This window comes from Bufo bufo, chromosome 10 (genome assembly GCF_905171765.1).
Source record: "Bufo bufo chromosome 10, aBufBuf1.1, whole genome shotgun sequence".
Taxonomy (NCBI): Eukaryota; Metazoa; Chordata; class Amphibia; order Anura; family Bufonidae; genus Bufo; species Bufo bufo.
The window spans coordinates 131,761,219-131,777,511 of NC_053398.1; the positions used below are offsets into that span (position 1 = coordinate 131,761,219).

General features: G+C 43.9%; 1 protein-coding gene across 2 annotated transcripts in view; it reads right to left on the reverse strand.

Moving 5' to 3' along the window:
- Positions 1 to 3,412: 3,412 nt before the first annotated feature.
- The window catches only part of DPY19L3 (dpy-19 like C-mannosyltransferase 3), a 43,513-nt gene continuing 30,632 nt past the window's right edge, over positions 3,413 to 16,293 (reverse strand). For both annotated transcript variants that reach the window (XM_040409951.1, XM_040409952.1), the window contains exons 16-19: positions 15,142 to 15,224; positions 12,494 to 12,626; positions 8,913 to 9,071; positions 3,413 to 4,648 (exon numbers count right to left, since the gene is read on the reverse strand). In XM_040409951.1, the coding sequence (XP_040265885.1) occupies positions 4,481 to 4,648; positions 8,913 to 9,071; positions 12,494 to 12,626; positions 15,142 to 15,224 (543 nt within the window). In that variant the 3' untranslated portion in view covers positions 3,413 to 4,480. The remainder of the gene's footprint in view (positions 4,649 to 8,912; positions 9,072 to 12,493; positions 12,627 to 15,141; positions 15,225 to 16,293) is intronic.

Sequence of the window (16,293 nt, forward strand, 5' to 3'; positions counted from 1 at the left end):
GAAAAGAAAACTATACATAGTTTTCAACATTTTTAATAAATAAAAATATGAAAAGTGTTGTGTGCATTTGTATTCAGCCCCCCTGTACTCTGACGCCCCTAAATAAAATCCAGTGTTACTAATTGCTTTCAGAAGTCACCTAATTAGGAAATAGAGTCCTTCTGTGTATAACTTATTCTCAGTATAACTACAGCTGTTCTGTCAAGGTCTCAGAGGTTTGTTAGAGAACATTAGCGTTTAAACAGCATCATGGAAACCAAGGAACACATCAGACAGGTCAGGGATAAAGTTGTGGAGAAGTGGAAAGCAGGGTTAGGTTATAAAAAATATCCTAAGCTCTGAACATCTCCAGGAAATGGAAGGAGTATGACACAACTGCAAACCTACCAAGACATTGCCGTCCACCTAATCTGACAGCCCAGGCAAGGAGAGCACTAATTAGAGAAACAGCCAAAAGGCCCATGGTCACTCTGGAGGAGCTGCAAAGATCCATAGCTCAGGTGGGAGAATCTGTCCAGGGGATAACTATCAGTATTGTACTTCACAAATCTGGCCTTTATGGAAGAGTGGCAAGAAGAAAGCCATTTTTGAAAGCAAGTCAGAAGAAGTCCCGTTTGCAGTTTGCCATAAGCCATGTAGGGGACACAGCAAAGATGTGGAAGAAAGTGCTCTGGTCCGATGAGACCAAATTTATCTTTTTGGCCTAAATGCAAAACGCTATGTGTGAAAGAACGCAACACTGCACTTCACACTGAACAAACAATTCCCACCATGCAATATAGAGGTGGTAGCATCATGCTGTGGGGAGGCTTTTCTTCATCAGGGACAGGGAAGCTGGTCAGAGTTGATGGGAACATAGATGGAGCTAAATACAGGGCAATCCTGGAGGAAAACCTGGTAGAGACTGCAAATGAAGAGACTGGGGCATTGGTTCACCTTCCAGCAGGACAATGACCCTAAACATACAGCCAGAGCTACAATGGAAGGGTTTAGATCAAAGCATAGTCATGTGTTAGAATGGCCCAGTCACAGTCCAGATCTAATCCCACTGAGAATCTGTGCCATGACCTTTTCATATGGGGTCTCATAGGGTGATATTGCTGGTAGAAGGAGCTAACACTTATTTCACTTAGTGTCGCCTCCTAGTGGCAGCAGCTGTAACCACGGTCGGTTTTCGGTGCCCTCAATGAATGTAGCAAGAAAAGGATTTTACAGGCGATTCCAAAAACCCCATTTTTATGCTAGGTAGTATTACTGCAGACTCTCTCCCCTCAGGGTAGAATTACATACACTGTAAGGCCTCGTGCACACGACCGTTGTTGTGTTCCGTTCCGCAAAATGGGGTTCCGTTGTTCCGTGATCCGTTTTCGTTGTGTCTTCCTTTATTTTTGGAGGACCACCAGACATAAGGGAAAGTAAAAAAAAGTCTAAGACAGGTTTGCCATGCAAATGATAGGAAAAAAAACAGACACGGACGCGGATGACAATCTTGTGTGCCTCCGCGTTTTTTAGCGGTCCCATTGACTTGAATGGGTCCGCAAACCGTTTTCCGCGAAAATAATAGGACAGGTTATATTTTTGGGACGGACTGGAACCATGGATCACGGACGCGGATGGCAAACGGTGCATTAGCCGAGTTTTCAACGGACCCATTGAAAATCAATGGGTCCACAGAAAATCACGAAAAACGGACACGGAATAAAACAACGGTCGTCTGCATGAGGCCTAAATTGCATCAGTAAAATCTGCTGAGAATCAAGCAGGACTTACATGCAGACTTGTTGCAAATTTCATCCAATGCATTTTGCAAAGGGTTCAATCTCCAACATAAACTGACATGCTGTGGATTTAAAATTTTGGTAAAATTTCATCCAATTTGCTGTTACTTTAATATGCTGAAGACTTTCCCCCTTCAGTTCTGTAGTGGAATATCTGCGGTGTTTCTGCCCCATGTAAACATTTTTTAGAAGTTTTTTATACTTTTCTACAACCATCCTGTAATCGAGAACATCCGACATTCCTCTGCTAGCAGACTATTATACATTTTAGATGAATATTTTTTTGCGCCTTCACGCCTAATAGATGTTTTATTTTCTTCTTTCATCAAAACTCAGTTGCAGTTTACGGGACATTTAATACTAAAGGGTTAAAACTACAATATGTTATTTTTATGGAAAAGACAAGCACCACATCCACAACTGTGACTGTAAAGATAGCGGCCGATGAAATTCACAGCGATTTTGCAGCAAAATCCACGTGTTACATGCAAATGGGTTGCAGGTTTTACATTACAAAGGGTAAAATCCACAGCGGAAATCTGCAGCATAAAATTGAACTATTGCAATATATGGTCCGTGCTGCAGGTTAATTTACTGTGCAGATTTTTATTTTCGGTAACGTGTGGATGAAATATGGTAAAGTCTCATCCATTTTGCTGGGACTGAAAACACTGTAGAAAATCACGCCACCTGTAAACTTACTTTAAGGGCTACCTGCGCAACTTGCAGTTTAGGTGCGGAAAATAAAAAACGCAGTGGAAGGCCCCATTCACACGACCGTATTTTTGCTCCCCATCCGATCTGTATTTTTTTGCGAATCGGATGCAGACCCATTCAGTTCAATGGGGCCGCAAAAATATATGGCTGTATGTCCAGTCCGCAGCCCCGCAAAAAAGATACTACATGCCCAATTCTTGTTCATTTTGTGGACAAGAATAGGAATTGTTACAATGGGTCTGCAAAAAAAAAAAACTGATGCAACACAGACATCATCCGTATTTTTTGCGGATCTGGGTTTTGCATGAATGCACCCTAATATAGTTCCAACAAAATGATTGCGATCTAACAAATCTCATGTGTGCACTTTGCCTTTTCTTTCCGTTTGGAAATTGACCTGTTGCGCAGATTTAGGCTACTTTCACACTAGCGTTCGGAGCGGATCCGTCTGATGTTTCATCAGACGGATCCGCTCCGATAATGCAGACGTTCGCATCCGTTCAGAACGGATCCGTCTGCATTAAAACTTAGAAAATTTTCTAAGTATGAAAGTAGCCTGAGCGGATCCGTTCAGACTTTACATTGTAAGTCAATGGGGAACGGATCCGCTTGAAGATTGAGCCATTTGGTGTCATCTTCAAGCGGATCCGTCCCCATTGACTTACATTGTAAGTCTGGACGGATCCGCTCGCCTCCGCACGGCCAGGCGGACACCCGAACGCTGCAAGCAGCGTTCAGGTGTCCGCTCACTGAGCGGAGCGGAGGCTGAGCGCTGGCAGGCGGATGCATTCTCAGTGGATCCGCCTCCATTGAGAATGCATTGCGGCCGGGCGGCTGCGTTCAGGACCGCTCGTGAGCTCCTTCAAACGGAGCTCACGAGCGGACACCTGAACGCAGGTGTGAAAGTAGCCTTAGAAGTCGGCAGCATGTCAACTGCTTGAGCGAATTTCATCCTTTAGAACAGCTGCAAATCTGCAAAGTAACACATGCAGATTTTGGCGCAGAAAACGCTGAGAAATCCGTGCGGAATTTCTGTTTGTCAACAGGCACCCATGTGCAGGTACCCTTAGCACCAATAATATATAATACTGACCCTTATGGAGAAGATCTTAGATCTGACCAGGTAGACTATGTTTCCGCTGAATGTGCCACCACTTCTGTCCAATCACTTGACGGTTTAATAAGTCCATATCAATATACAAAACATCACCGGCTACGACAACATCTCCGAAGGGGAGTCTTAGGCAAGGGCTACACCTGTCGCGGCTGGGATCGCTGAGAGTAGCGTTGATCCCATAGAAATGAATGGGATCGCCGCGGCAGTCGCAAGAAATCCAGCCGGGTTGGATTTCATCCGACTGCTGCGGCGATCCCATGCATTTCTATGGGATCACCGCTACTCAGCAATCCGTGGCTGCGACAGGTGTCACGTGACCAGTGTCGCCTTGTAGCCCTTGCCTTAGTCCCAAGAAGAATCAACAGGAATCTGGTGCTGGCTGTTCACAACCGTCTACAATTATTTTCTAGCTAGACTGTAATAAAACCAAGAGTCCTTGAATTCATAAGCAGGATCTGAACGATACACAAAATCACTAAAAATGACAAAAAATAAAATAAAAATAGAAAAAACTTGATCAATGGCCAAAGTCCCATCATTTGAGAAATGCTGGTCCCTCGTTTGCCACGACAACTCATGATATTGAAGTATTTGGCACATAATACTATGAATGGTCACAGTTGGATTGTAGTTTTGTAACAGCTGACCCCCAGTCTGTTAAAAAAACAAAAAGGGGGCAAAAACGGCAGAATCCAGTGGAAAGAGTGGACAGTGTTGCCCAAGATTAGGTCTCACAGTCCGCTGTGGTTCATAATTCCCCTCACTTCCAGTTCAAACACTATGCTAGTAAAAACACAATAAAACAGGCTAGACCTGGCCGGGCGGACTGCACACCGAGGAGCCCTCCACCTTCTGCAGCGCAGTTCTACTACTTCACCACTTTCCGAGATAATCTGTAAACATGGAAAGTTTTGTTCTTGAAGACCCTGGTGAAATATTTTGTGTAGGAAGGCGAATCTCGCTTTAATTCGTCACAGAAACGCGGTGACGGTGAAGGCTTCAAATCCGGGTCGTTGTATCCAGGACCATCCATGATCTGTTGCAGAATATAGAAAAAAAATTATTATAATTTCTGTTGTGATACAGAAGAGTGACGACGTGCAGCAATACCAACACATGTATTTAAAAGGGATTTCCCATGTAAAAAAAAAAAAAGGAAAAAAAAAGCAATACTCGCCTCAGTGATCCCCTTCCCGTTCCCGTTCTTCATACAGAGATGCCTGCTCAGCCAATCACTGGTCATAGCGGTGACCTGGCTGAGCAGCCATCTTGCTGTTTGTCGAGTGAGGACCTGGAAAGCAGGGGATCGGTGAGTAATGATTATTTGGCAACTTTCTGCTTTGCGTTTTAGTTTCATCTCTCTTTTCAGGATGTGTGATTGCCGTCAGCGACTAGGAACATTCTTCTTTAAAGCCAGAGACTCAGTCTGCCTCCTGATCTAATACTGTTCACAGCTGAGGTTTTGCTACAGTTCTCTACCTGTCTACACAACCCTCTATGAGTTAAATACATCAGCTGCGGGGGGCATGTGAGAGGACGCACCATCCTGAGTCCGCAGCACTACTCACTGCTCATACGGACCCCGGGCAGCTTCCCTGTTTCGTACAGCCCCCCCCTTTGCCGGAATGACCCGCACCGGGAAGAAGGAGAGGGAGTAGAGCGATGTAGGGCCTCTGGCAACCCCGAAGCAGGATGGCGCAGCGGCAGAGGTTGCGGCCCACCTGGTTAGATATGCACACTCCTCTTCTGTGCCCCTTCTGACACCAACGGTCAACACCCCTGTACACCCCTTAGGGGAGCCCATCCTAGACTCTTCTGGAGGTACTGATAAGGCCAATATGGCCCCCAAAATGGCAACCTTACAATTAGCAGGGGGAAAAGAGATGCAGGCAGACGCCCCAGCCTCTGAGGTACCAGCTGGGAAACTATGTTGCTCCTGGAGATGAGCCCACTATTAAAGATATTTTAACTCGCTGCACATTCTTAAAGGGGTTGTCTCATCATGGACAACGGGGGCATATCGCTAGGATATGCCGCCATTGACTTATAGGTGTGGGTCCCACTGCTGGGACTCGCACCTATAATCGAGAACGGAGCCCCGCAAGTGAAGGTGGGCGCACTGCGCATGCGCAGCCGCCCTCCATTCATCTTCTATGGGGCCGGCGAAAATAGCCGAGTGCTGTCTTGGTTTTTTCCGTCGGCCCCATAGAAATGAATGGGAGCGGGGGCCGAGCATGAGCGGTAAGCTCCCATTCACTTCTATGGGGATCTGGCTTGGTGGTGGCCGGACCGGAGTATCACCTGCACCTATAAGACAACGGGGGCATATCCTAGCGATATGCCCCCATTGTCCATGATGAGAATACCCCTTTAATACACATATAGGCAGCCTGCAGGAAAATGTCTTCCTCATCAGGCAAGATCTCAGGCAGGTGAATGAGAGGATCAAAGAGGTGGAGTGAGAGAGAGTGAGCACTATTGAGGATCAACTACCCCCAGTGAAGAGGGATCTCGGCAGAATCATACATATGTGTCTTTATTGATGTTCAAAACTGATGACGCAAGAAATAATCTCAGGGTGATTGGGGTCCTTGAAAAGGCTGAGGGTGTTCTTTGAAGATTGGCTGACTAATCCACGGCCATATTCTATTTCCTCACAAATGCAGCAATTGAGGGGTTGGGGAGGACACCCGGGGACAACGCATCTGCGCGGCTGATAGCCCACATTATAGAAAATGAATCCCCTATAGCCCTACTAGAGCATAGTGGTCTCTCTGACAAGTTGGTGGGATATCCTACACTTAATTTGATATATAAGGTTTGACATAAGTGTTGTGACTTGCTGTCTACACGGGGCTTCACTCAGGTCACCCCTCTATGGAGGAATCCTCAGTTGCCTGAAATGTTTCGCCTAGAGGGGTTCTCCCCTTGGGAACGGAAGGGTGCGGTGTTCTTGTATCAGCTGCAAAGAGATGGTGTGTTCCAATCATTCCAACAATTCAGGAATCAGTTTGCTCTTCCTCATACAACCCGTTATCAATGCAATCCAAGCTCAGGCACGGTCTGTGTCGCTTACATGTACAGTAGTCCCATTGTTGCAACAGATTCTCACATGCGGATTAATATCATCCATATACAGAAGCCTTTTAGTGAAATCTGTGAAATGTGACCCCTTGGTGGTCAAACAAAAATGGGAGGGGGAAGTTGGTTCTATTTCAGAGGATCAATGGAAAACAGTACTGGCACTAACACCTCGGTTATCAGTCTGCGAGGGCCAGCGTATGTCCCAATTATTTCTTGTTCATCGGGTATACCGGACTCCATCCTTTCTGTTCAAGATCGGGGTTATGCTTCCTGCCCCAGATGTGGGGAGAGTCCTGGATCCCTGATGCACATGTTTTGGGAGTGTGCGGAGCTTCGGAATTTCTGGACAGGCGTGTGAACTTGTATTAAAGAGGCAGATCACATTGTGGTCCCGCCTGGTCCGAGGACGTGTGTATTGGGAATGTTGGACATTACAAACTGTAAGTCGCGCCTGGGGGTGCAGCGTCTGCTCTTCCAGGCCAGGAAGTTGATTGCTAAATACTTGCTTAGATCCAGTAGGTGTCGCTTTTTTGTGACTGTTGTGTTGCAGTCGTATTACGTCCCGCGCGGCACCGCAGCCGCATCACGTCCCGCGTGGCACCACAGCCGCATCGCGTCCTGCGTGGCACCACAGCCGCATCGCGTCCCGCGCACTACCGCAGCACTTCCCGCGCAGCACCACAGCCGCATCACGTCCCGCGCAGCACTGCAGCTGCATCACGTCCTGCGCAGCACCACAGCCACATCACGTGCCGCTTAGCACCGCAGCCGCATCACGTCCCGCGCACTACTGCAGCCGCATCACGTCCCGTGCACTACCGCAGCCGCATCACGTCCCGTGCACTACCGCAGCCGCATCACGTCCCGTGCACTACCGCATCACGTCCCGTGCACTACCGCAGTCGCATCACGTCCCGTGCACTACCGCAGCCGCATCACGTCCCGTGCACTACCGCAGCCGCATCACGTCCCGTGCACTACCGCAGCCGCATCACGTCCCGTGCACTACCGCATCACGTCCCGTGCACTACCGCAGTCGCATCACGTCCCGTGCACTACCGCAGCCGCATCACGTCCCGTGCACTACCGCAGCCGCATCACGTCCCGTGCACTACCGCAGCCGCATCACGTCCTGTGCACTACTGCAGCCGCATCATGTCCCGTGCAATACTGTAATCACATTTACCATATGCAATGTGACTTTGGTGTTACATGACCAAACCCCTAGACTTACAAAGCCACAAATGGGTTTGTAAACCAGCACATGTGGAATCTGGACCTGGACGTTCAGTTTATCTATACGAGTAAAACTACATGAGTGTCTCTGCAGCATATGAAGGGTTACGTTCTGCAGAGAATAAATGCACTGCTGCAAAAAAAGAAAAAACCCGACGTCCTGTAACACTGTCCGCGCTTGTGGCTGTCGGCCAAGTCCTTGCAGTGAAGTCTTCAAAGTGATTGACACGTGTCAGCTGAATACTCAAGGTCAGAAGAAAGCTACTCAAGAATAACTTAATATACAGCAAGAACTCAGCAGGGAATATTTTTAAACCACTGCATCAAATCCACAGATGACGACATCAAGGAATTGCAATGTCTAATATAATAGTACAATGTAAAGTGAGGCACACGAGTAACGTGTAGATGATAAACTAAAGAGAGCTGCAGGAATTAGCCCAATGTGCAGAATGTGATTCCTCCTGCAGGTAATTGGAGGAATTATGTCATCAGGATATATATGATAGGGAGGTATATCAGCTCACAGTAAAATATACATGAGCTGCAGCTAATGCCAAGTAATACTCAGTAATAAATATGGTGACGCTTATAAAATATTAGCACCAAGTAAGTCCGTGCGTTGTCACGGCTTTCCCCAAAAAGCTCATCAGCAGTCTATTCATAAAAAGACGCCACAGAACCAGTTCAGTTACCAGCAAAAATTGTCTTAGGTAGTAAAATTATGTATAGACCTGCGTGTATTATACTGAATATTACTTGTCAATACATAAAAAGGCGTCACAGAATTACTTCATTTAATAGCAAAAACCTTTCTATCAAAATATGCACAATTCCACTGCATGGCATGCCAGACGAGTAATATTCCGTATCATACACACAGGGGCATACAGAATTATACTACCTAAAAACAATACATTATGGAAAGAAAAGCAGAAAACCGTGCACTACACTGAACAGACATGTAAAAACGGTCTTACGTGTCCATTATTAATATCCAGCAGATCTCGCAGACGACAACCTCGGCCGTGTCTTCTTTCATAACATATGCTGTCTTCTAGTATCACATAGTCTGTCCCAAACGACCTCAGAATGCTATGGACGTCTTCTGGGGACCTCTTTGCATATACCTGGTACACCTAGTAAATGAAGCCATCACATTAAAAAGAGAACTAATCTAAACTTATTAACCATAATACTATAGCGCTATACTGCTCCCATGTACAAGAATATAACTACTATAATACTGCTCCCATGTACAAGAATATAACTACTATAATACTGCCTCCTATGTACAAGAATACAACTACTATAATACTGCTCCTATGTACAAGAATATAACTACTATAATACTGTCTCATATGTACAAGAATATAACTACTATAATACTGCCTCCTATGTACAAGAATATAACTACTATAATACTGCCTCATATGTACAAGAATATAACTACTATAATACTGCTCCTATGTACAAGAATATAACTACTATAATACTGCTCCAATGTACAAGAATATAACTACTATAATACTGCTCCAATGTACAAGAATATAACTACTATAATACTGCTCCCATGTACAAGAATATAACTACTATAATACTGCTCCCATGTACAAGAATATAACTACTATAATACTGCTCCTATGTACAAGAATATATACTACTATAATACTGCTCCCATGTACAAGAATATAACTACTATAATACTGCTCCCATGTACAAGAATATAACTACTGTAATACTGCTCCTATGTACAAGAATATAACTACTATAATACTGCTCCTATGTACAGGAATATAACTACTATAATACTGCCTCCTATGTACAAGAATATAACTACCATAATACTGCCTCCTATGTACAAGAATATAACTACTATAATACTGTCTCATATGTACAAGAATATAACTACTATAATACTGCTCCTATGTACAAGAATATAACTACTATAATACTGCTCCCATGTACAAGAATATAACTACTATAATACTGCTCCCATGTACAAGAATATAACTACTATAATACTGCTCCCATGTACAAGAATATAACTACTGTAATACTGCCTCCTATGTACAAGAATATAACTACTGTAATACTGCTCCTATGTACAAGAATATAACTACTATAATACTGCCTCCTATGTACAAGAATATAACTACTATAATACTGCCTCCTATGTACAGGAATATAACTACTATAATACTGCTCCCATGTACAAGAATATAACTACTATAATACTGCCTCCTATGTACAGGAATATAACTACTATAATACTGATCCTATGTACAAGACTATAACTACTATAATACTGCCTCCTATGTACAAGAATATAACTACTATAATACTGCCTCCTATGTACAGGAATATAACTACTATAATACTGCTCCTATGTACAAGAATATAACTACTATAATACTGCCTCCTATGTACAGGAATATAACTACTATAATACTGCCTCCTATGTACAGGAATATAACTACTATAATACTGCCTCCTATGTACAAGAATATAACTACTATAATACTGCCTCCTATGTACAAGACTATAACTACTATAATACTGCTCCTATGTACAAGAATATAACTGCTATAATACTGCCTCCTATGTACAAGAATATAACTGCTATAATACTGCTCCTATGTACAGGAATATAACTACTATAATACTGCTCCTATGTACAAGAATATAACTACTATAATACTGCCTCCTATGTACAAGAATATAACTACTATAATACTGCTCCTATGTACAAGAATATAACTACTATAATACCGCTCCTATGTACAAGAATATAACTACTATAATACTGCTCCTGTGTACAAGAATATAACTACTATAATACTGCCTGCTATGTACAAGAATATAACTACTATAGTACTGCCTGCTATGTACAAGAATATAACTACTATAATACTGCCTCCTATGTACAAGAATATAACTACTATAATACTGCCTCCTATGTACAAGAATATAACTACTATAATACTGCTCCTATGTACAGGAATATAACTACTATAATACTGCTCCTATGTACAAGAATATAACTACTATAATACTGCTCCTATGTACAAGAATATAACTACTATAATACTGTCTCCTATGTACAAGAATATAACTACTATAATACTGCCTCCTATGTACAAGAATATAACTACTATAATACTGCTCCTATGTACAAGAATATAACTACTATAATACTGCTCCTATGTACAAGAATATAACTACTATAATACTGCCTCCTATGTACAAGAATATAACTACTATAATACTGCCTCCTATGTACAAGAATATAACTACTATAATACTGCTCCTATGTACAAGAATATAACTACTATAATACCGCTCCTATGTACAAGAATATAACTACTATAATACTGCTCCTATGTACAAGAATATAACTACTATAATACTGCTCCTATGTACAAGAATATAACTACTATAATACTGCTCCTGTGTACAAGAATATAACTACTATAATACTGCCTCCTATGTACAAGAATATAACTACTATAATACTGCTCCTATATACAGTACAGACCAAAAGTTTGGACACACCTTCTCATTCAAAGAGTTTTCTTTATTTTCATGACTATGAAAATTGTAGATTCACACTGAAGGCATCAAAACTATGAATTAACACATGTGGAATTATATACATAACAAACAAGTGTGAAACAACTGAAAATATGTCATATTCTAGGTTCTTTCTTCAAAGTAGCCACCTTTTGCTTTGATTACTGCTTTGCACACTCTTGGCATTCTCTTGATGAGCTTCAAGAGGTAGTCCCCTGAAATGGTTTTCACTTCACAGGTGTGCCCTGTCAGGTTTAATAAGTGGGATTTTTTTGCCTTATAAATGGGGTTGGGACCATCAGTTGCGTTGAGGAGAAGTTAGGTGGATACACAGCTGATAGTCCTACTGAATAGACTGTTAGAATTTGTATTATGGCAAGAAAAAAGCAGCTAAGTAAAGAAAAACGAGTGGCCATCATTACTTTAAGAAATGAAGGTCAGTCAGTCAGCCGAAAAAATTGGGAAAACTTTGAAAGTAAGGGCTATTTGACCATGAAGGAGAGTGATGGGGTGCTGCGCCAGATGACCTGGCCTCCACAGTCACCGGACCTGAACCCAATCGAGATGGTTTGGGGTGAGCTGGACCGCAGAGTGAAGGCAAAAGGGCCAACAAGTGCTAAGCATCTCTGGGAACTCCTTCAAGACTGTTGGAAGACCATTTCAGGGGACTACCTCTTGAAGATCATCAAGAGAATGCCAAGAGTGTGCAAAGCAGTAATCAAAGCAAAAGGTGGCTACTTTGAAGAACCTAGAATATGACATATTTTCAGTTGTTTCACACTTGTTTGTTATGTATATAATTCCACATGTGTTAATTCATAGTTTTGATGCCTTCATAGTCATGAAAATAAAGAAAACTCTGAATGAGAAGGTGTGTCCAAACTTTTGGTCTGTACTGTACAAGAATATAACTACTATAATACTGCCCCTATGTACAAGAATATAATTACTATATTGCTGCCTCCTATGGACATATCTAGTGTCTTACCTGTTTTGTCCTATCCCTGAGGACCTTGTCTTCATAATGGGGGTGATTGGTCAGTATTCTCCCCGTACACAGTTTCACCCCTGCCAGTAGCTGCATGCTTCCAGCAAACACTGCATTATTTGGGGTATTTGACCTACAGGACAGAAATATACATTAGCTACACATCACTATATCCACTGTTCTTAAAGGGGTAACATTTATCACCGATCTGCAGGATTAGGAGAATGAGGTTCCCTTGTCTGGATATAGGGGCGGTGTCCCTGTGTGACTAGGGTTGTAGCGGTTGAATCCCCAGAGAACATAATTTCATCAGTGAACCTCTGCTCAGGCAAGGATAATGTCGGGGACACAGTACCATCACTTTATAAGATAGGGGGAACATATCATTTACTGATGGTTTTAAAGCCAAGTCACAAATTTCTCCCGAGACTCATAGCCGTCATTGGCTCTAATCCAAATGTACTGCATTTTAGCGCGGCAGCGACATCCTGAAAGACGAGTACATCCCTAACTTTCCTCTATTCAAAAAAAGCCCAGCGGAGATTCTGTCCTCTCAGCTTTTTTTATCCTCTTCCTCCAGGATGCCGACGATACAGTCTACGTATTGAGTTATATCTGCTCCAACATAAAACGGCTCTCCGGAGACAAAAAAAAATGCATAAAGTATTAGGCGGCGTTAAATAAGATGATGGTCTTAAACATCTTGTCACCGGAACAGTTTATCAAAAAAAAAAATATCAATAGTTATTTCAGAAATCGCCGAGAACGGCTTTTTTCGCTTTCAAGGACTTTGCATCCTCTGGCGGAGAGCCGAAAGATTAGCATAAAGCAGATGTGATATCATTACTTAATCAGGGAGAGAGATGACAAAGTGGGGACTGCACACGGGTGAGCACCATCATGACACCGGCCCAACAGGCGGGAGGCTAGACATAATGAGCTGCTAATAGGAAGACTTGTGGTAGTGGTGCTAGAGAAGCTACGTACCGCACAGTTGTGGCCTGTTCATATGGAGATATATATATACAGCTTCTTTTTATTTTCTTTACAGTTGGCTCTTCCCACAAGATTTAAAGACCACATGTCAGCAGGATCAACCCTATAAAAAGCGGATCCTGCTGATTTAAATCATACCTTATTTATGGTTCCATAGGGCGTGGTTCCCAAAAGAAACGTAAATGTTTATATGCAAATGAGTTCAATGGAGCACCGAGGGGTTGGCCTGTGCCTTCAGAGCACCATATTGTCACCAACCCGCAGCTCCAGCCACTCCCCCCCCCCCTTGATTGGCCCTGTATTGTTGCACCTGAACTGTTTCTCCGGGTATCGGCGCAAGCATCTAGGATCTGCTGCTTCCTAAGCAGTGCATATACCTACTGCGCATGCGGCAATGACATCCGCATGCACCCAGAAGTGGAGGTGGCGATTTTGGTTGGAGGAGTCAAGCCGATTGGTGCATGTGTAATAGGCCAGAAAGCAGTAGATTATAGGTGCTTGCATTGATACCCAGAAGGATGGTGCAGGCACAAGAATATAAGGCCCAGTTAATCAAGGGAAGGGGGGAGAGGCCGGAGCTATGGGCTGGTGATGATATGGTGCTCCGAGGGCTCAGGACGGCCCCTCAGTGCTCCAATGACCTAATTTGTATATTAATAAAAATGTAAATTTCTCTAGAACAGTGCCACGTAGAATCACAAATACGGTATCATTTGAATCAGCCCTACCAGACGAGATGCTCTTTTAAAGGGGTTTTCTGCTACCACTATGCATTTTTACTTCCATTTAATCCCCACCTAAAATCCCATGTACATATCCCTCTACTACTTTATCCTTTTTTTAATTGATCTGTGCCTTCCTCCATGAGGTGCTAATGTCATCACCAAAAGGATGAATGTTTTCAACCCGCTGGGATGCATGCCCATTAATAAGGGGAAACTGCGCATGTGTCAGGGAAGTACGGCTTCTCCTCCAAAGCCAGCCTGCAATGTACACGACATTACTGATGACGCCCGTACATTGCCTGGATTTGGAAGACAAAACGTAAGAAGTGCTGAAAACAGGAATGTGACCGCCATGTGACCACAGCATGAAAGAACTGGCGACACTTCGATAAGGTAAGTCGTTTGCAAATCTCTTCTTTCCACAGGTAGAATTGAGGCCTGTTTTCAATAACTGTCCTGGAGAAACCCTTTAAACCAGATGACAAATTTATCAACTGTGAATGTTTAAAGACTCACAGAAATTGTCGGAATCTCACTCCAGTAAGAGGGTGGCATAGAAAGCAGAAGTATCAGACTTAAAGCTGCACCACGCGTGAGAAACATCAGGCGATAAATCTGCCTCAAAATTACAGCAACGCAGACTGCAAGACTGACCTTAAAAAACTCCCCTCATGATAAATCTCCCCGTTAAGAGCCAAAAAGATCAGTAACCTCAGACTGACGGGGAAGGATGTTCTGTCTGACAATCATTAAAAACATTCAGGTCGGCAGGCAGAGTGTCCCTAGCAACTAGGCCTGACTATGGCGTGTCACTGTGCCAAGAATGGTAGCAGTCACACCATGAGAGAGACCGCCACCATCAGCCCTGCTCCTTCTATACGCTCTGCAGTCTCTATTGCCCGCTGACACGTATAAGCTTCCTCTTACTTGATCCAGTTCATTAGCTGCACGGTGTCCGGGTCATAGAATTCCCGCAGCTCGGAGATCTCCTCAGCGATCCGGGGCCAGAACTAAAAACACACAAGGTACCCAAGTTATACTGGGGCAGAGCGATGCATCACTGTATAGACAGACCCTGGGTATATGGGGAAAAGAAACAGGCTACCGTCCTCTGTTATCACCAGTCTTATACCCAAGGCGCTGCATTATGTTTAGAGACAAACTTGTGTTTGGATAGGAATGAGGCAAATTAAAGGGAGTCTGTCAGCAGTTCTAACCCTTTAAAACTGCTGCAGCCCTATACAGGTGACGGGAAGAACAAGGTAATCATATCAGGTGTTAAACATCTCCCACAGGACTACGATCACAAGTGCCGGGGGGTGATCCTTCAATGGCCCGGGAGGGAAGGGATAATAAAACTTCAATTTCTGTGTCAAACAGTCTGCATGACCATCACCCCAGGTATGTCTGCATGACCATCACGCCAGGTATGTCTGCATGACCATCACGCCAGGTATGTCTGCATGGCCACCACCCCAGGTATGTCTGCATGGCCACCACCCCAGGTATGTCTGCATGGCCACCACCCCAAGTATGTCTGCATGGCCACCACCCCAGGTATGTCTGCATGGCCACCACCCCAGGTATGTCTGCATGGCCACCACCCCAGGTATGTCTGCATGGCCACCACCCCAGGTATGTCTGCATGGCCACCACCCCAGGTATGTCTGCATGGCCACCACCCCAGGTATGTCTGCATGGCCACCACCCCAGGTATGTCTGCATGGCCACCACCCCAGGTATGTCTGCATGGCCACCACCCCAGGTATGTCTGCATGGCCACCACCCCAGGTATGTCTGCATGGCCACCACCCCAGGTATGTCTGCATGGCCATCACCCCAGGTACAGTACAGACCAAAAGTTTGGACACACCTTCTCATTCAAAGAGTTTTCTTTATTTTCATGACTATGAAGGCATCAAAACTATGAATTAACACATGTGGAATTATATACATAACAAACAAGTGTGAAACAACTGAAAATATGTCATATTCTGGGTTCTTCGGAGTAGCCACCTTTTGCTTTGATTACTGCTTTGCACACTCTTGGCATTCTCTTGATGAGCTTCAAGAGGTAGT